This window comes from Tenebrio molitor, chromosome 7, assembly GCF_963966145.1.
Source record: "Tenebrio molitor chromosome 7, icTenMoli1.1, whole genome shotgun sequence".
Lineage (NCBI taxonomy): Eukaryota > Metazoa > Arthropoda > Insecta > Coleoptera > Tenebrionidae > Tenebrio > Tenebrio molitor.
Genome location: NC_091052.1, coordinates 18733578 through 18755872, shown reverse-complemented (window position 1 = coordinate 18755872; position 22295 = coordinate 18733578). Strand labels below are relative to the sequence as shown.

Sequence of the window (22295 nt, the reverse complement as noted above, 5' to 3'; positions counted from 1 at the left end):
TTCACTTAATCATCCGAGCTCCCTCAAGAGTCTCAATGAAAAATAAAAGGTTAGCTTTTCCTTTGTAACCAAACAGGTAAATTTTGAAAGAAGTACGAGGCTGCGTCCTCACAATACTGAAACGCTCATGTGAGCAATATCACTCACGATCCTAGGATAAGCCAATTGGCAGGAACCTAGAAGATATATAATTACACATAAATCGCTGTATTTTTGTAATGCATATTAAGACAAATAAAGCCTCTTTCTATTCTATTCTATTCTATTCCTCAAGAGTCTCACGCTCTACCTTGTTAACTTTGTTTACCTTAATGTAAATAAACTATTTACAACCACCAAACATTGTTAAAAGTTCAATTTAATAATCAGGCAGAATGGATTCCTCATTTAGAAAATGATATACCAGATAGTAATAATCGACATCATATTCAAATTAGCCTTGAAATTTTAGTTAAAAATATTAATAGTTCACATAATTGGAAATCCCCTGGAGGTGACCAAATTCATAACTTTTGGTTAAAAAAATTTACTTGTATTCATAAATGCTTACTTGATCACTTTAACGGATTTATTAGGGAACCTAACACATTTCCAGAGTTTTTAGCCCACGGTATAACATATCTGAAACCAAAAGATTCCGATACTAAAAATCCATCAAAATATAGGCCAATCACATGTCTACCTACAATTTATAAAATTATGACATCTTGCATTATAGCTATTAAGACAACAAGAGTTTTATAGACGATTTAAAAATCGAGATCGTAGTTTAAATCAGAGCGACCGCAGGGAGCGAGGATTTAATAGATCGAGATTTTTAAACTATAAAACACGCGTTGTCTTCAAGATTTTTTCTAACACTAACATCTTATCAGAAATTTTAATAAATTCAGAAATTATTCGAGGCGCGTCACAATACACAAAATGCGGAGGTTGCCGTGGGTACTATGGTAATAATATCAACAAATTTGGAAAAAAACAATTTTCATCGTTGAAATGTGCCAAAACGTTCCAAAAGAAATAAGAAAAAAGGGGCAATTTGTTACCAATGAAGTCTAAAAGTGCATACGAAAAGGTGTACGTTTCGTTTCAAGGCCGGAACAATAAAAAAAGCATCACGGAGGTAACGGAAGATGTCATTTTGGCTTTTCTTGATATGGGGTAAGCGTGTAGAACTTCATTAAAAGTTAATTCACACTACGGCAAGAATCATTTGAAGAAAATGTAAAGATTGCCAGTTTTCGATGGCCGGGCACTTGCATTGGATGAAACAGCAGAAGTTAAAGAAGAAGATGTTAGGAACAAGAGCACGAAGCTAATGTGGCAGTTCCAATTCAATAATTGTACTTTTCACTTTTGTGATAATTACTGTAAAAATGATGAATAAAATGTTACTTGAATGATGTGTGTGAGCGTATTTTATGATTCTATAAGATACGTTGCTATTGACGACGTGTCTTATAGAGAGAAGTGTATTTTATGGGAAACATAAGGTGTGAGCTCAAATGCACCATGGAAACAGTATAAGATATTAGTGTTAGAAAAAAGTAATAATTTACGACCATTGTCAAAAATTAAATATACTTAATGAAGAACAAAAAGGTTGTGTTAAAGAGTGTTTTGGTTGTAAAGAACAACTCATAATAGATACGGTAATAATGGAACAAGCTAGAAAAAATAATAGAAATATTTATACCGCATTCATAGACTACAAAAAAGCCTATGATTCAGTACCACATTCATGGTTAAATAAAATTCTTAAAATTTATAAAATTAATTTGGATTTGATTAACTTTTTATCTCATGTTATGACATTTTGGAGAACTACTTTAAATTTATCAATAAACAATACTAAATTAAAATCCGAGCCTATTCAAATTAAACGGGAAATTTATCAAGGAGATTCTTTAAGTCCTTTATGGTTTTGTCTAGCTATTAATCCTTTGACAAATCTATTAAATAGCACTGGATATGGTTTCAATATTAGACTTAATAATACCACACTATCCAAATTAAATCACCTTCTTTATATGGATGACATAAAACTTTATGCATCAAAAAAGAATCACATTTTATTTTTACTAACAATAACTGAAAATTTCTCAAATGATATTGGGATGAGTTTTGGTATTGATAAGTGTAAAATGCAATCAATATGTCGCGGTCATTACGAACATTTAGAATATATAACTCAAGAAGGAGAAATCATTAAAAATTTAAATAAAGGAGAATTTTATAAATATTTAGGTATTAATCAATCAAATCATATTCATAACTCAATTATAAAAGAAAATTTAGAAAAGCAATTTTATTTAATTCGCTAACTTTAATCTAAATTCCAAAAAATCATTTATTAAAATTTAACATAAAATAACATTTTTAATTTACAATGCGAAAATTTCCGATAATAATGCGGAATCTGGAAAAGTGCCCCGAATGCTTGCAGCGTTTCCACGTTGAATTAAATCTATTTTAAAATCAAAATTAAACGGTAATAATTTAATTAAAGCAGTTAATACATATGCTGTTCCATTACTGACCTATTCTTGTTGTTTGGAAAATGACAGTTACAAGTTATATTTTGGTAGAACAATTTTAACTGACATTCATATTAAGCATAACAGACCAGACATTATAATTTTAAATAAACAACAAAAGCAAGCATATCTTTTAGATATAGCTGTTCCAAATTCACATAATATAACACAGACATATAACACAAAAATTAATAAATATTTAGAGCTCTCCGTTGCTATGAGAAATCTTTGGTGTTTAGAAAAAATTTCGATTTTACCACTTGTAATTTCAGCAACGGGTAGAGTACCGCAATCTCTTTTTAAAAATTTAAAAATTCTGGATTTAGATAACACATTGGTAGTTGAAATTCAAAAAGGTATATTATTATACTCATGTCACATCGTGAGGAAGTTCCTTAACATTGACACAGAACATAATACACAACAAAGTCAAAATGCGGAGGCGAGACGCCTGTAATTATGTTGATAAGCACTGCACTATTACTTGATAGTAATATCCGTAATAGTGTATATACTCCGGCAAAATTGCCGTGCCGCCGGGTGGAGGTGGGATACGAAAAAATTAATAAAATTCAAAGTGAGTCGTTTTTTGTGCCGGTCAGTGTATATCCAAGGAAACTTTTTGACAAATATTTTTTCAGTATCAAAAATGACATACTTTGCCCCAAATAAATGGTTCTTAGGACGTTTCGTTGAAATTATTTTAAAATTTAAAATTCTTAATTTAGGGAACCTTTTCAGACCATTACAATAGTTGTAAATATCTTTTACAAAGAAAACGTATATAAATCATTTTTACAACTATTATTAATTATAGCAATGTCACAATTCAAAATTTTCTACTAATCAGGGGCAAATTATTTATAACGACTGTTCAAATAAATTTGTGGTCAAACAGTTCTCTTTACTTTCCTTTCTCTTTTCGGCTTTGCAAATGTTGACAAATCATTCAGATGCATAACTTAGGATTTTGGGATGACAATTCAGAGATTTTGACACCCAGCAGTTACTGAATTGTGGTGTAGGGGGCTGTATGCTTGGGAAGTACTGTAGTGACCCGGTTTAAAATTTAAAATTTTTAATTCCCGGTACCGCCACGAGAGCGCGCCAAATGGGAAGGTACTACCGGCTAGACTAGGAACTAAGGGATGGGGTTGGTAATCTTGGCGAGTTGGCGACGCGGTTGAAAAGCGGAAAGATAGGGGGGATAAAAACGGGCTCGCGCGGGCGGTTGAAGGGGGTAGGTCACTTTTGTTTGGTTTTTCGAAACGAACAGACCTTGCGAAGAGCGATCCAATATTCCAAAAATCTGTAAGTTACATCTGAACCGATTACACTACCGTTCCGAGTAGATATTTTGTGTCCCCGTGAGGAATTCGACGTTTTTAATTCACCTGGGTAATTTATCCCACTTTCGTTGCCTTTTTTTGTGTTTTGTTTTTTTGGGACCAGGACCACGTGGTAAGGGTATGTTGTAGTTTTCATTTTGTTGCCTGCTGTTGTTTTAAAAAGCGTCCATTTGTTAATTTTAAGCGTTATCTTTCTTCTGGGAGGTTCTTTTTTTTAACAATCTGGTAATTTCGAAAATTCGGAGCCGTCGTCCGAACCGCGTGCGTCCATTTTGTTTTTTTTTCTTCACTAACATTTTCTAACGGCACTCGGCCCGCCATTTTCTTTTTGTTTAACATTACCAGCGATTATTGTATTCGTGATTTATGTTGTTTACTGATATTTGTGCCATTTAAAGTGGTTTTATTTTATCGTTATTTAACTTCGCGTTTTGTTCTCTTTTATTTCCTCATTGTTTAATGTTGCGGTTTGTTTTGCTTATGTTATCCTTGTTTAATGTTGCGTTTTGTTTTGTTTATTTGATCCTTGTTTAATGTTGCGCTTTGTTTTGTTGAATTTTCGCATCGTTTAATGTTACGCTTTGTTCGATTGAATTAAACTCGGTTGTTGTTTTTTTTTCTTTGTGTTGTCGCTAGATTTCGGAAAAGTTAAAGTTAAAATGTTGTAAGTAGGATCACATGGGGGCTAGGTGACATTCAGGAGGTCGGGGGATTGCTTAGTCAAATTTCCGTGGGGGCGACGGTTATGTAGGACCGTATAACGGAGGTGGTACAAGTTCTGCTGTATGCGACTCTGAGAAGCTGACGTGAAGTCCCCGTCGCAGTTATAGGGATCTCGGGAGTTTGTCGGTAAACGGTTGGTTGGGGAAAGTGGAACAAGTTCTGCTCTATGCGACTCTGAGAAGCTCATCGTACAACCCCGAACGCTTATATCACTCGGAATTGGTCGGTAGACAGTAGTCCGACACGCGATACCTCGAGTACCTATAAATGTCGCTGCTTTCAAGACGATTCAGATTTTTCTGAGTCCCCTCGCGGCCGAAAGTTTGTTACCTCCAGCTCTAAGCTCCCGTTGGCGTACCTTGACCAGTTAGTTTCAAATAACCATTGTTTTTGTCATTAATCTAATTGTGAAATATGAGTAATACCTGGGATACGGTTTTTGAAGAGGGTTTTTCATCCGTCCCTGTCTGTAATAACTGCACCATAATTTGTTTACTTGTTTTGCAAGCTTTAACTGTCATTTTGTCTCATGTGCCCGTTTTTCTGTTATTTTAAATATTGTTGCATTCATCTTGTCGTTTATTTTTGTGATGTACTCAACTAGTTAATTTCTTGTACTTCGTTAAACTTAATTTCTGTCCTTTGTATTCGCTTCAATTTCTTTTTTCATCAAAGTTATTACAGGCATTTTTAATAAAAGGTATTTTGCGTCCCTCACATGTGTGTTTTATTTGCGGCACTCTTCCAACTGGAACCCTCATCGTTTGCATTCCGAACCTTTTTCCGCCAAAAGAAAGACACAACGTAGGGCTCCTCCGCTTCGATGACGATCACGACCACATTTGTTACCGTTTTGCGCAGGTTCAAATATTTGGCGGAAAAAGTAATGTATTCAAATCATTACAGTACCTTAACTCTAGTTTTCATTGTAGGCAGTTTATGTCGTATGTTCAAATCAAACTCTTCCCAAAATGATTTTTGAACAGGGCAACGCCAGACGTTAGTTTTTTTTACAATGGCCACTCATTGACTGTCCGGCTAGGTTTCTAGATGTATCGCCAAGAGAACAATAGAGCCTGTTACCGCTTACCATAAGAAGACTACGACTATCGGAACATCTGACAAATAACCGACCGAATATCAGTTTTATTACGTGGGCACTAACATCTTTATACCAGCAATCACACTATACTGAAAATACGTGGCGTAACGGTCCATTTGCAACACTAAAGGGACAATACGAGGTGAAATATCGGTTACGTATTGTCTGTCAGATACAGAGATCGTCATTCCCATCATACACAATTTAAATTGATTCATAGCTTGAAGGGTTAGTGTCCTAATAACTGCGGTGAAACAAGATAAGTACTATTAAAACTTGTGATGTTATGAGAATCTTATCATTTTATTAGATTATAAAGATATATAAAAAAATAAATAAAACAAACAACCGACTTTTTTCCGGATGTTGCATTTTTATAGGAGCAATATCACTGAAAAATCGAATGATTTTTGTAATTTTAAGTTCAGAATATTTATGTAACTGTTGAGACATACGAGTATATTTAATACATAAAGTTCGTTCCAAATTATTGAAACAATTCTTCTTCCTATTGACCATTTTTATAAACTGATGCGTTATTGCAAACCATTCACTTTCGGCTCAATAGCACTGTTCCGGACTTCTTAATGATTTGATCATAAATACATACACATTTAATTTCAGTTGTTTTAAAATCAGCAATATTCGTTACGTGCATAATCTTTTTTAAGTGATAGTTTATGTTTGCAAATCAATAGTTGCGTCTTTCACAGACATTTTTGATTCCTGCACATTTACACAAATTTAATAGTTGTATCGTCACTCCATTTGATTATCCTAAAAAAGCACGTTTTAACAATAAATAATTACAATACAACAGATACGCTGACATTACTATTCGGTTTTAGTGATTTATACGAATCATTGGCACCGTGTAAATAAGCCTTAAAGAGCTTAAGAATGTTTCCCATGTAAAGTTACTTAGAAAATAATTTTCGTCATTTTTTTTTCAATATAATTAAGAATCTGAAATATTACACACTGAACGTAGACAATTCACTTAAGTCTATAAAGTAATGTCGGTTGCGAGAGAGCAATTTAAATAAAATTTTCATTAGGTACCTAATAATCACTATCGAAACTGCTCGACGACGTTATCTAATTAGAGTTATTTCGTATTCTATAAATCCTTTGATGTAAAATTAATGTGATTAAAGAGAGCGTTTTCTTCTGATGTTCAAAAAGTAACAGGCAATATAAAATGAGAGCAAATGTGGCTTAGCCCAGTATTGTGCCTCCAGTAGACATGGAAAACCATATTAAAAAAAGTTTTGCCTTGAATATAACAGTTTTTAAAATTGTTGGTGTATATCGCTCAACCAAGTATACACATTTACTCAAGTTATTTTCATATATGTTATATACATTTACAATGCTGCCAACAATCATATTTGGGTTTATTCAGTTATTTTGCAACAGTAATTTCCTCTACAACGATTTGGTGGGCATTGTAATGTTTTTTCTATCCCCAAAGTTATTCTTCGTTGTTAAAAATGGAGACAAAGTTAAAAGATGTATTCATTACTTTGATAATAAACTTGTGACAAGTATGAATGATGGACATGATGAAATTATCGACAAGTGTGTTAAAAGTTGTCGAAGAAATTCTCTTGTTTACTTCATTTCGTGCAATATATGTTCGTCAGCTTGGTTTATTAAATCGTTTTTCCGTGAAGACATTTCTGAGTTACCACTTGACGTGTGGAACCCATTTAAAGAAAACGATAGATCAATATTTTATTACTCTCTTTATGTCAGCTTAAGCTTAGGTATACATATTTCATTTATTTTTTATGTATTTGTTAAAACAAATTTTCAGGTGTTTATTATCTAGGATTTATGTGTTCAGCAATGGAGCCTCTAATTGCTGGTTTAATTCATCATGGTGCGACTCAACTTCGAGTTCTTAAGAGAAATTTGCAGTACCTTGATGAATACGTGGAAAATAAAATCGTCAAAATGAATTACAAGTGCACGCCTGATATCAGATCCAGGCTTATCCACGATAGAATTAAAGAATGTGTATTGCATTATGATTTAATTTTAAAGTAATTGTACTTATTATGTATTAAGTTTTCGTTACTTAACGTTTTACTTTATTTTTAGCTACACTGTGGATTTAGAAAGCTGCTTTTCAGGAGCAATGGTTAGTCAATTCGTGGAAAGTATTACTGCACTTGGAGTATGTTGTCTACAGATTAGTCAAGTTAGTCAATTCGTCAAGGTAGATATATTAATTTGTGGCAAATTGTAATGTTGCTACTTTTTAGGTCAAAACCTATAATGTTGATTTCTATATATTACTTTTTGATCTATTTGTCATACTATTTCAAGTGTTCTTCTATTGTTATTATGGAACACTGCTTATCGAAGAAGTTTGTTTTAAAATATAATAGAGGATGATGTACTCATTAAGGCCCTTTTTGTAGCATAATAGTTTAATAAGTGCAATTTACATGAGCAAGTGGTACGACTATACTCCACAATCTAAAAAAGCTCTCTTGATTTTAATGGAACGCTGCAAAAGACCTATAAATATCACTGCTGGAAAAGTGGTGGAAGTATCTTTAGAAACGTTTATTTTGGTAAAACATTTTTAAAATTAATGTGATGTTAATAATTTTTAAATTACAGATATTAAAAAGATCGTACTCATTGCTTGCCGTTTTAAAATCTCAATAATAATGATAATAATGTTTCAACTGTTTATAGTAAGCAGGTAAGTACAGTAATGTATTAATGTTATAAGTATCATAAAGAAAAGTTTCAATAATTGTATGAAATGTAGTTTGCAGCTTATTGCAGTTTGTTTTGTTTAGTTATGTAGGTATAATATAACTTTATTCTTTATCTTGGTGAGTGGATTTTTGAAAGTTCCCATGGCAAAGTGCGTTGATAGTTGTTAAAAAATATTCAAATATTACAATAATGTAGGTACTTACAGACGCCGCAAAGTCTTTCTATTTATTATTTTCCCAGTTAAATTGCTCATGATTCACATGCACCGACACATAACCTCAAACGTGTTATCTTCACATTGCATCGTTCTCTAAAATTTTAATAACTTACTTGGGAATTTCAAAATGTTCTAGACCGGCCACACCAGAGAGGGCCACACACTTTCCGGTCAAATTAGGTCCGGTTTATAGTTTAAGAATCCGGTTAATTTTTCAAACCCAAACTTCTTTGCAATTTTACCCCACTGTTTACAAAAATGAGCAAAAATATCGTTTTTGTTAAATTTTGAAATTTACTAGAAAATAATTTTTTAATAGCAGTTGAAAAATTGAATCAGTATTGACACAAATCTTAATTTACTTTTAACATGGGTGATGTTAGGAACAACTTAGCATTTAAAAAGTCCGTGCAAGTGCTTTTGTTAGCTCAGAGAGAAAAGAGTCAGAGGACTCTAGCATATCGCTTTGATTCAAACCTATCTATCTAAAGTTCTAAGAAGACGTCGGGAGACTGGACGACACAAAAGGAGGCCTGGACAAGGCCGAAAACGAATCACAACACCTCACCAGGACCAATACTTAAGATTAATAAGCATTAGAGAAGGGTTTCTCACTGCTCTCCTATTTTTTAAAATCGCATGTTAGACAATATGCACTCCGTCTGAGTGAAAATACGGTTAGAAAACGACTAAAGGAGGATCAGATACATCCGAGAAGACCAGCTACTGGACCCAAGTTAACTGCAGTCCTTCGGAGGGCCTGCTTAAACTTTGCACATGTTGAACATGTCAATTGGATCGAACAAGATTGGCGCAGAGTTTTGGTTTTCGATGAACCCAGGTTCTGTCTATACAAGTCTGACGGACAGGTAATAGTGTATAGACGACCTGGTGAGCAATATGCGCAATGTAATGTCGTTACTAAAGAGAGTTTTGGAGCGGCGGGTCTGAATTCCTCCAGTTTACCTAATGTAATCCGAACAACCAAAAGGGTCTACTTAATCCTTCGACCGAGTTCCTCCAGAGTTATCAATACCACCTAGCGCACATGTAACACATTTAATTTTCAATTTTGTCCGACTGAAATTGTGATAGATTTTGAAATTGTAATTCACAAGGCAGTTAATTTTAAGTAGTCCACTGCTAAAATAAATTGGTTGCCGTTTTCATCTAGCACAAGGCACAAGCATGGTACAGAAAAATCCAATCTTTGGGGTTAACAAAATTTTACAAAGATACCAGTTCAGTAGAGGGGCATTTTTTAAAATTGTTTTTCGGAATGCCTCTTTTTAAAGCCTAGTGATGTTGACGAGTATTTCTTAGGATTATGTGAAATACTACCTTGCAACAACTCTGGTACTGTTCAATTCAGTGATTATACACTCCTGGAGAGAAAAACCCGGACACTAGAATTTTTTCATTTATTAATTAATTTAAGATTTAAGAAAGTGAACAATAATAATAAATGATAACAAAAACTTTTATTTATAACAATCGGCATGTGTAAAACTGATTAGAGAATTGGAAGAAATGTGTATCTCCCTTGTATTTTAAGGTAAATTTAAAAAAATAATTTTTTTTTAAGTGTCCGGGTTTTTTTGTCCAGGAGTGTATGTATAATTGATAATTACATCAGTGAAGAAACTCTATTTCTTCCCCACATATGGGCAAGTGCTTCCAATGTATCATATCGCACAACAAACGCATGCGAATCATTTCATGCGAAATTTAACACAACTTTTTACCAAAACCATCCTAATTTGTATCAGTTTATTGAAGTTTTATTGCAGTTTCAATCCCAAATGTATGCCAAAATAAAAGGTGCATCAAAATTAAAAAGTTAGTAGACAAACAAGCCTAAAGCAAGAATTTGTCTCAAGGCAGATTGTGCAGTATGAAACAGGGCAAATAACAAGAAAGAAGTTTATATTTTATTACAATGGCCCATGATATAAGTAATTAGTCAGCATGCTGCGCCAAATTTTAATCCTTTCGGCAAGGTGTCCTGGAGGAATTCGGATAGGGGATTATAGCTACCTGAGGCTTGGTGGAGGAACTCGGATGCGTCCTTTTGGAGGAGGGTGAATAATGGTATGGATAGGAATATCTTTAGACGTAGCTACAGAGCTGGTAGTTTTAGATAGACGCAATTTAAATGCACATCGATATATCACGAACATCTTGGAACCTGTTGTTGTACCATTCGTAGGGCAAGACTTCATTTATATGCAGAATAATGGACGGCCACATATTGCAAAGGTAGTTTCCGACTAATTTGGGAATATTGAAAATTCAGTTATGGAGTGGTCAGCACGTAACCCTGACCTCAACCCAACTCAGCACTTATGGGATAATATGGAAAAACGGTTACGGGCAATGGAAGGGCATCCAAATATATTTTGGATATTTGGGAAAATATAACCCAAAACCATAACAGAAACCTCATTCTTAACATGCCAGAACGTTATCGAGCTCTAATTAACACTAGAGGAAACAATAGAAGATTTCAGGAAAATAATCTTTAAATTTAGATGGTTTTTTCGATTTCTCATTTTTACTCGTGATGTTACCTTTTCGAATTTTTGTATTTTTTTTACATTTATGTGCTTTTTTTGTAAGAAGAAAAAGTGATGCGTTAATTTTGGTGGAAAAAGTAAAACTTACAAAGCTACCCATGGCTTGCTTAATCGCATCGACCACTCACCAAGATAAAGAATGGAGTATACACTGCGTTTTTTATTTCGCACACACACTTCAGCTTTATTTAAAGGTTTTAAAGAGTGAATAAATATCAAGTTATATTTGTATGCAGTGGCGGCGGCATTAGCTATAAAAGCATATATTTTCCATAAACACGGAAGACTGCGAAGAGTTCTATAAATTCCAGCAAGAACTTTCTGTTAATCTGGCGAAAATCCGTCATTTTCAAACAATAATTTGTCGCGAAATACAAATCGCCAAAATCTGGTTTTATTATTTGGTACTACACCACTGCAAAAACCGACGTTTTTTAAAACCGTTCACCGCACACACTTGCTCGAATTGGCTAGTCTGTCGAACAAGTTCGACGGACATAATCAAGGTAAACGTGATAATTTTCCTCATTTTTGTTCGCGAGCAAATACGACGCTTTTCTAGACACACACTTCAGGTTTGCATCGTTTTTGTTCGAACAGACTTGTTCATCGAACAAAAACGCAGTCTGTGGGGCCCTTAGTGAACAAGTCAATCCATTTGAAATAGGCAACCAAACTTACAGATCCATGAATCCTATGTTCAGTAAAATAAAAAACTTACGGTATAAAAATAATGTTAAATGTGATGAAATATGTAAACTTATTCTAGCCCTCTTCTCTTTAGGTTATGTGTACTGTAGTGACCCAGTTTAAAATTTTAATTTTTATTACCGGTACCGCCACGAGAGCGCGCCATTGTACTAGCGGCTAGATTAGGAACTAAGGGTTGGGGTTGGCAATCCTGCGGAGTTGGGAGAGCGGAAATATAGCGGGGGTAAAGCGGGCTATCGCGCGCGTGATTGTTTGGTTTTTCGAAACGAACACGTACGTAGAGCGATCGATATTCCAAAAATTTGTAAGTTAAATCTAAATCAATTCCACTACCGCCCCCAGTAGATATTTTGTGTTCCCGTGAGGAATCCGACATTTTTAATCCACCGGGGTACTTTATCCCACGTTCGTTGCCTTTTTGTTTTTGGTTATTGGGACCAGGACCACGTGGTAAGGGTATGTTGTAGATTTCATTTTGTTGCATGCTGTTTCTTTAAGAAGCGCCCATTTGTTAATTTTAAGCGTTATCCCTAAGTTTCTCCCGGGAGGTTCATTTTTTTTGCAATCTTTTAATTTCGGAAATTAGGAGCCTTCGTCCGAACCGCGTGCGTCCATTTTGTTTTTTTTTTCACTAGCATTTTCTAACGGCACTCGACCCGCAATTTTCTTTTTGTTTAACATTACCAGCGATTATTGTATTCGTTATTTATGCTGCTTACCGATATTTGTGCCAGTTAAAGCGTTTTTTTATTTTATCGTTATTTAACTTCGCGTTTTGTCCCCTTTTATTTGCGCATGGTTTAATGTTGCGTTTTGTTTTGCTTATTTATTATTGTTTAATGTTGCGCTTTGTTTTGCTGAATTTTCTCCTCGTTTAATGTTACGCTTTGTTCAATTGAATTAAACTCGGGTTTTTCTTTGTGGTTGCTAGATTTCGGAAAAGTTAAAGTAAAATGTTGTAAGTGCGCCCCTATGGGAGCTAGGTGACAATCAGGAAGTCGTGGGGTTGTTTAGTAAATTTCTGTGGAAGCTACGGTTATTTAGAGCCGTTAGCGGGGGCGGACCTTAGTCTTTGCGGGAGCGGCGTCGGGATGTTTTCGTGAAGCTTCCGTCGAGGTTATAGAGACTTCGGGGTTTTGTCCGGAAACGGTTGGTTGGGGACGGCGGAGCTAGGTCTTTGCGGCTGCGGTCTAGGAATGCTAATCGTACGACCCCGAAACGCTCTGTCACTCTTGCTTGGTCGGTGAAATAGTCTGACGTTCATTAATACCCCAAATATCTATAAACGTCGCTTGATTTCAAGATGATTCAGATTATTCTTCTGAGTCCCTTCGCGGCCGAAAGTTTGTTACCTCCAGCTCTAAGCTCCCGTTGGCGGACCTTGACCGCGTAGTTCCAAATTAAGCATTGTTTTGTCATTAATCGAATTGTAAATTATGAGTAATACCTGGTATACGGTTTTTGAAGAGGGTTTTTCATCCGTCCCTGTCTGTAATAACTGCACCATAATTTGTTTACTTGTTTTGCAAGCTTTAACCTGTCATTTTGTCTGTCCTGTACCCGTTTTCTGTTGTTTTAAATGTTGCTGCAAACATCTTGTCGTTTACCTTTGTAATGTACTCAAGTAGTTAATTTCTTCTACTAAATTAATAGTTATTTACATTAGAGTACGGGATGTGAATTTTCCGGCACGACAACTGGTTTCGGGCACGATGGCGCAGCCGAGTGCCTGATTAGTTGGAGGGCCGGAAAATACGTCCCGTACGACATTTGTATTAGACTTATCGGCTGACCAAAATATTAAATCTTTTAAAAATCAAGACTAATTTTATTGTAGAATTTGACATCGTCAATAAAGAAACGAATGCTGTGGAATCAATTCCTTGACGACCGTGACCGCTCATTTGTCTTTTTCCTAACAAATTATTTGCCGGCTAAATTTTCACGGTCGGGCTTCAAAATTTGATTTTGGTGTATTAATCGAGTGAAAAAAATGTCTAGTATATAATATAGAGTGAGTTAAATGTGACACCAGAGGCAGTACAACTAGTGGCAGGACTAAATTCTGAATTATTACCACAAAAATCGAAACAACGTTACATAGGACAATTTTTTCTCACGAAAGTATGTAATAACTATTCTTTAGTTCACAAATTTTTAATAAACCATATTTTATTACAGACAGTTTTATTAATAGGTGTTTGTGGTGCCTGTCTCCGAAAGGAGTTATATACTCTGAAAATGGAAAATGTCAAGAGAAGATATTATATTGATAACTGACACAAAAACCAATATTTGTAGATTGTTTGCCATTACCAATCCAAACTGGGTTGAAACTATGAAGAAATATATGGAAGTCAGGTTAAATTGGTATTAAAACAATTTCAAATAAAATTGACAAATATTTGAACCTTGATTGCCCTATGGACACAAGATTGAAGTTCCTAAAATGATTCGTGATGACTGATGGCCTTCCTTCAACATCAAAAATAAAATGTACTGTGTTGCAGCTACAGCTCAAACAATGGTGAGTTGTGTCACAAACTTCGATACAGTGCTTTAATCTACTTGAATTTTTAGCAGTTGCTTCCAATGTAACCATCCAACATTGAGAATTCCATCATCAGTACCGTAAGAGAAGCACCAGTACAACGTATTGACATTCAACCCAGAAGTAATAAAGCTGACAGTTACCAAATTGTTTCTGCATTGTTCTCTAAAGTGGAGAATTGTAACAATATTGTTTACAACAGTAATTTTACAAAATAAATTATGTTAATAATGTTGCAAATTATTAAAATGTCTTGTACTTAACCACTACTTCCTGGTGAAAACGAATCATCTTTCTTCGGGTGAATACAAGATTTTGGAGTTAGAATGTTTTGTATATTTTTAGTTTCCAGTTGCACTTTAGCACTAACAGCTAGTACTGGATAAAGTAGGTACACAAAACCATATATCAACTTCTGTGGTTTAGTTTTATTGTGCAATTTTGCAGATATTTATGAAACACCTGACAATTGTCAAACTTTTTGACATATACAGCTGCCAACCCAATAGGTTGTATTTTCCCTGTTACGATTATTTTCTTTTTCGATCGATATAAATTAAACAAACACATTTATCGGAAAATTTATACAGGGAAATGTGTTTTTTTATTCTAAATTAAAGTAACGTATGGACACTTTAATTTTAAAGTAACTGTGAAAAGAATAAATCAACGGTGTCCGCACATTTTTCCCCTACTCCACTAGATTTTTCCCACATTCCACTAGAAATTTTTGACATTGTACGGGAAATCGCACCTCCCTTGACCTAAAGTGTAAGGTAACGCTATATTTCCCAGATTGGGAGGCCGAAAACTTAATTTCTGTCCTTTTGTATTCGTTTCAATTTTTTTTCATCAAAGTTATTACAGGCATTTTTAATAAAAGGTATTTTGCGTCCCTCACATGTGTGTTTTATTTGCGGCACTCTTCCAACTGGAACCCTCATCGTTTGCATTCCGAACCTTTTTCCGCCAAAAGAAAATCACAACGTAGGGCTCCTCCGATTCGATGACGATCACGACCACATTTGTTACCGTTTTGCATAGGTTCGAATATTTGGCGGAAAAAGTAATGTATTCAGATCATTACAATACTATTTAATTAAAATTAAATTACAATATTGTGTTTATAGTTAATTTTATTGTTACTAATTTTTTTTTATTATTATATTTAACTTCTGAGGAGTACGGAGAGATAGCGCTGATGCTCACAGTTTCAATACGTCTTATGTTGATTCACCCCCCTGGTGACACTTCTCTATTGTCTGTAGATAAGTGCAGAGGTACCCTATGTGATTTTTTTTGTGCTCTAACTGTGCGATTTTTCGGTGCTTTCCGAACTGCATTACACGTTGTTGTTGCCCAGCCTTCTGGTTTGAACTAGGTATGTGTTTGCGGTACTAAAATTATTTCTGTTTGGCGCGAAATGTATTGTAACAATAATAAGCCACAGATGGGTTGCACGTGGGTTGGTGATGTTCCCACCATGTTTTATAAAATCTGCAATTATCTCGACCATCTCCATGTATCACGCTTTTAACATTTGTATGTAAGCTTGCGAAGGAGCGTAAGGCAGTTTGGTTCTAGTCTCGCTAAATTTATAAAATCGTACGGACCACGTTTTCTTTGTCAAATCAGATTTAAAAATCCACTAACTTTCCTTAAAAAAAAAGGCACCAAGTCTTAGAGTTGGTCTGTGGCTTTTTCACGGTTTATAAGCGCACTCCTTCATTTTGATCCCCCTTAATTATTCCCAGAGGCGCTTTTCTGTGCTAAGTATTTATTACTCCACGTTTTTTTTTTATCAAAGTGCAAAAGTCTCCACTCTCCATCTCGGTAGCAATCAATTGTATTTATATTTCAGGTATCCACGTGGGTTTTTCCTTATCTGGGGATCTACTACATTTAGTTATTTCCACCATTTAGGTCCGGGCGCCCTACATATAAGGTCACTAAATCAACACACGACGTGTTAAGGTAGCGCCATTAGTGATTTTATATATCTATCCTTGTCGCACAATAAACTCAATCTGGGGATAAACAAAACAGAGTCACGTTTGAAAATTTTGAAGTGTCACTAACTGTCAATAATTGTATCTTGCTTTTCAAGTCCCAATTCAGTAGTTATCTTGTTAAACATTTATTCTCTTTGTTTTAAAAATAGTTTCAATTGGTTTTTCCCTGTTCTCGTTATATTTTTCGTTTGAATTAAATTACGTTTCTTGAGATAAATTACTATGGTCAGTAATCGGTGTTGTGTTATGAGTTGTTCAAGTTCAACAAAACGTGGTTCTAAATTGTTTAATGTTCCGAATGGTATGTTATTTTTTTATGGTCTTAACATGATTAACGTTTGGGTTTTAGGAACCAAGACTATAATGCAAAGACAACAGTCTACATCAAATAGATTTTGATTTTCGCAAAAATCGTATTGTTTTAGAACGGATTTTTCTTGTGGTTGAATGGCGACTGGGCTATTTTTGTATTATTTTGAATAGTGAGACTATGTAATTACAGACTTCCGTTCCTTAATGCTCACAAAATGGTGTAACTACGCTCAAGAAGTGCTGATCAAGCTTGCAACTCTTTTCTAAAATAAAGATATTTCAACTGATACATTGTAGTTTTCTTTTTGGGTTCAGGCAATTAGCAATTCGGTATATCTTATTATGATTTCTAATTTATTTTAAAAATGTCAGCATTCAAAGTGGTATATACGCATAACCTGATTTTTTTACGTTAAAAGACTGTTGTCATTTTGCCAAACTAAATTCCCTGAAACTGATGTCTTCCTCGTCGCACTTACGACATTTGCATTTATTATCTTTGTTCTGATATAACTAAAAAATCGAATGATTTTTGTACTTTTAAGTTCAGAATATTTACGTACCTGTTGAGACGTATATTTAATATACGGGGGTCGTTGGTTTCGGAAATTTTCTATTTATGTGGACAGAAGTTGAAGACAAGATGTTAGCACTTCCTGGAAACTCACACGGCTCTTGTAATCGGCTTTCCTTGCCGCTGTAATGAAATAACATTAGCGAACTTGCCGTGATATTAAAATTTTCATACCTCAAATTTTCCTTGTCTTCGTAATCACACGTTGAATTCGTTAGCTTCGAGAATTTTTTATTTGTGACGCTATGAGGAATTTTTCTTGCAAATTGAATCTTGTTTTCGACTCAATTTTTAATGTAGCCTTCAGCTGTATTTGAAGACATCCAGCGTCTGTATCTTTTCAGTCCAAGAAGGTCCTCATCTTAGCTAATAATGTAGCTGAACTTCGAGGAAACGAGTGACTTCTAGTCCTAGCGTTGTCTGGATTTCTCAGAAATCAGGTTGAACGCACCCCACATTCCAAGTTTCTTCTACAACATTCACTTAGTTTTCAGAATCACTAATATCACTCATTTAACTGCTTGTTTTTCAACACGACTGGCGATATTTGCGCACAAAAACTGCAATGGCGGTAATTGTTTGCAGATTGTCTTAGAAACCCAGTACAAAAATCGAGATTATGCCAACACGATGTGAAGGGTATAAACACGTATCGCATTGGGCCTATTCTAGAAATGAATGTTTTGTAATAAATATTCAATCGCGCAAAAACTCTCATAAGCATCACTAACGTTAATGATAATGTACCGATCTCAGACAATATTGGAGTCGTCGCAAGCTCCTCCTCCAAGCAATTGTCTTCAATCGGTACATTGTCATTATCGTTCTTTATACTTAATATACTATTTCATAATATACCTAATAATCACTATCGACACTGCTCGACGACGTTATCTAATTAGAGTTATTTCCTATTCTATAAATCATTTGATGTAAAATTAATGTGATTAAAGAGAGCGTTTTCTTCTGATGTTCAAGAAGTACCAGGCAATATAAAATGAGAGTAAATGTGGCTTAGCCCAGTATTGTGCCTCCAGTAGACATGAAAAACAATATTAAAAAAAGTTTTGCCTTAAATATAACAGTTTTTAAAATTGTTGGTGTATATCGCTCAAACAAGTATACACATTTACTCAAGTTGTTTTCATATATGTTATACACTTTTGCAATGCTGCCAACAATCATATTTGGGTTTATTCAGTTGTTTTGCAACAGTAATTTCCTCTACAACGATTTGGTGGGGATTGTAATGTTTTTTCTATCCCCAAAGTTATTCTTCGTTGTTAAAAATGGAGACAAAGTTAAAAGATGTATTCATTACTTTGATAATGAACTTGTGACAAGTATGAATGATGGACATGATGAAATTATCGACAAGTGTGTTAAAAGTTGTCGAAGAAATTCTCTTGTTTATTTCATTTCGTGCAATATATGTTCGTCAGCTTGGTTTATTAAATCGTTTTTCCGTGAAGACATTTCTGAGTTACCACTTGACGTGTGGAACCCATTTAAAGAAAACGATAGATCAATATTTTATTACTCTCTTTATGTCAGCTTAAGCTTAGGTATACATATTTCATTTATTTTTTATGTATTTGTTAAAACAAATTTTCAGGTGTTTATTATCTAGGATTTATGTGTTCAGCAATGGAGCCTCTAATTGCTGGTTTAATTCATCATGGTGCGACTCAACTTCGAGTTCTTAAGAGAAATTTACAGTACCTTGATGAATATGTGGAAAATAAAATCGTCAAAATGAATTACAAGTGCACGTCTGAGATCCGTTCCAGGCTCATCTACGATAGAATTAAAGAATGTGTATTGCATTATGATTTAATTTTAAAGTAATTGTTCTTATTATGTATTAAGTTTACGTTACTTAACGTTTTACTTTATTTTTAGCTACACTGTGGATTTAGAAAGCTGCTTTTCAGGAGCAATGGTTAGTCAATTCGTGGAAAGTATTACTGCACTTGGAGTTTGTTGCCTACAGATTAGTCAAGTTAGTCAATTCGTCAAGGGAGGTATATTAATTTGTGGCAAATTGTAATGTTGCTACTTTTTAGGTCAAGACCTATAATGTTGATTTCTATATATTACTTTTTGATCTATTTGTCATACTATTTCAAGTGTGCTTCTATTGTTATTATGGAACACTGCTTATGGAAGAGGTTTGTTTTAAAATATAATAGATGATGATGTACTCATTAAGGCCCTTTTTGTAGCATAATAGTTTAACAAGTTCAATTTACATGAGCAAATGGTACGACTATACTCCACAATCTAAAAAAGCACTCTTGATTTTAATGGAACGCTGTAAAAGACCTATAAATATCACTGCTGGAAAAGTGGTGGAAGTATCTTTAGAAACGTTTATTTTGGTAAAACATTTTTTAAATTAATGTCATGTTAATAATTTTTAAATTACAGATATTAAAAAGATCGTACTCATTGCTTGCCGTTTTAAAATCTCAATAATTTTTTTTTTATGATGATAATGTTTCAACTGTTTATAGTAAGTAGGTACAGTAATGTTTTAAGGATGAACTGGAGTAACATTGAAAAATGGCGAAAATTGCTTAAAATTGGTACAATAGTTCTTTCATCCATTCTAAAGTACTGTGCCAAATTTAAAAAAATTTGATCGAGGAATTTTAAAGTTATTACCTTTTAAAGTTTCAGGATATTTTACACGTGTTCTTATGGGAAATCGAGCAATAGTCGCATAAAAATTGATAAAAAACATATTTCAAAATTGCCAATTTTTCTTAAATTTTTCACACATAAAGTATCGATATGGTATAATTTTCTAATGAATTTACAAAAAAAGTTGGTCGAGGATTTTCCATGTAATCGCTAATTATATGTGGAAAAACACGGTTTTTGAGGTTATGTATCTATTTTAATTTCAATAAAAGTGAACAAAATGCATATAATTGACGTCGGTATGCAACATTACACTCATATCGTACGTTTTACTACAGTTACGTTAAGAACTTTAACAGAAATCAATAAAAATTGAAATTCTGTTTACTTTCGCGTACAGTCTTAGTCAAAAGATTGTAAAATCACATGTAAGTAATTATCTAAATATCAAGAAAATAAACACAAAATTTACTTGCAACTCATTACAATTCGTTTCCAAAAATTAAAAACTGTTTTTTTAAATATTGATTTCTCGTAATAAACGTTTCATAGCATTATAAGAATTCCGCAACTTTTTGCTGAGATTGTTACTCCAGTTCATCCTTAACGTTATATCATAAAGAAAAGTTTCAATAATTGTATGAAATGTAGTTTGCAGCTTATTGCAGTTTGTTTTGTCTAGTTATGTATAATATACTCTATTCTTTATCGTGGTGAGTGTCTTAGGGAAATTTGCAGTCGTCGGATTGACCGACAACGGACGCCGATAATTTTCAGAGTGGGAACGGTTGAATTTAAGAATTGGGGTGTACGGCTTATATCGGGCGTTCAAATGAAATCCTGGGCTGAGTAGGCGTTGGAAAAATTAAACAGTGTAAAGTTTGAATTCCCGCCCGCCGTTTGACACGAATGACATTTGTTTATGTTTACTCGGGACATAATTGTACATGTTTGTTTTCAGCAAAGGGTGCCCTTAGATATTTGCTTCGAGAATAGGAATCGTTAAGTTATTCTATTTTTGATGTAAAACATTGCAAAGAAAGAAAAACAAGAAAACAATTTTGGCTCCAAATTTTAGGTTAGCTGTCAACATGCTCCAATTAATCTACGCTTTAAAAAAGCACAACAATTGACGGTTTCCAAGGCCTCCCCAGCCCAGGATTTCATTTGAACGCGCGATATTATAATATATGTACTTACATTTCGCGACATAAGAGCATAGGACTGCGAGATTTGGACATGAATGCTTGACAAAGATTCTAAATCTGAATGACAGCGATGACAGTTAATATTTGTTTTACAACACACAAAAATTTGGTGAAAAAAGTAAAACTTACAAAGCTACCCATGGCTTGCTTGATCGCATCGACCACTAACCAAGATAAAGAATGGAGTAAATAAAAGTAATGTAAAATGTGATGAAATATGTAAATTTATTCTAGCCCTCTTCTCTCTATGTTATGTGTACACACGGACTTCTTATTTCACTGTATCAGAAACTAAAGTAATCTTAAATAATTCTTTTTTCTATAATTGATTCAAAAAATTGAAATTCACGCATAGTTATCTGTGCCTGAAGTGGGTTATTTTCTAACGTGTATTTTTTTTGCATTGTTAGTAAGATCGAAACCATAGAAACCATACAAAACAGTGTGTGAAATGCAATTTCACGCATACGACTATTTCTGTTTTTCATTTCACGCACTGTTTTTTATTAGTTACCTAGCAACATGGTCACTGCATTGAAACTTCAGAGTTCCTTCAAAAATTTGAATTTTTAATTTCAATTTTTTGAATCAATTATAGAAAAAATATTGTTTATATTTCGTGCGCGAAGATGTTTTTGTGCATTCAAAGGCTTATACTGCCTCGACCTTCGACTCGGCGTAAAAGACCTTTTCATGCACAAAAAACACTCTCTTCGCGCACTTAATATAAAAATAACTATTTTTCAACAGTTTCAAAATGTACAACCTACCAACTGTTGCTTAGTGTTAAATTTACTTTAGATAATATAACAAAATAATCTATAAATATAACACAGCCTACGTGCTAAAAAAAAATATGCAACAAATGTTCAAAATGGGCACAGTTTGTTCCTTGGCCAATTGCAGATCGCAAATTGCGCAATAGATACATCGAATATAAAATATCGATGTGCTAAATAACAGGTGTTCAATTGAAAAGTTCATCAAATTGGCTTTGATCTTTGTCGCTAGCTTTGTCTAACCAACTTAATTTACGAT

General features: G+C 34.1%; 1 protein-coding gene and 1 long non-coding RNA gene across 2 annotated transcripts; both read left to right on the top strand.

The window, feature by feature from the left end:
- Positions 1-716: 716 nt before the first annotated feature.
- LOC138134868 (uncharacterized) lies at positions 717-1401 on the top strand. The gene is made up of 2 exons (XR_011160830.1): positions 717-1161; positions 1220-1401. It is a non-coding gene; the product is annotated as an uncharacterized lncRNA (long non-coding RNA).
- A 9354-nt stretch (positions 1402-10755) lies between these two features.
- LOC138135098 (odorant receptor Or1-like) lies at positions 10756-19881 on the top strand. Its single transcript, XM_069053746.1, has 8 exons — positions 10756-10926; positions 12689-12711; positions 18469-18968; positions 19019-19247; positions 19306-19405; positions 19470-19574; positions 19629-19784; positions 19834-19881. The coding sequence occupies exons 1-8, from the start codon at positions 10756-10758 to the stop codon at positions 19879-19881; spliced, it is 1332 nt and encodes a 443-aa protein (XP_068909847.1).
- The last annotated feature ends 2414 nt before the right edge of the window (positions 19882-22295 follow it).

What these genes read in the sequence shown, in the direction of transcription:
- LOC138135098 (XM_069053746.1), top strand. Translation starts at nt 10,756, where the DNA reads ATGGTATGGATAGGAATATCTTTAGACGTAGCTACAGAGCTGGTAGTT. An exon ending in TTATGTCAGCTTAAGCTTAG is followed by an intron (nt 18,969 to 19,018) that starts GTATACATATTT and finishes ACAAATTTTCAG; the next exon opens with GTGTTTATTATCTAGGATTT. An exon ending in CTTTAGAAACGTTTATTTTG is followed by an intron (nt 19,785 to 19,833) that starts GTAAAACATTTT and finishes TTTAAATTACAG; the next exon opens with ATATTAAAAAGATCGTACTC.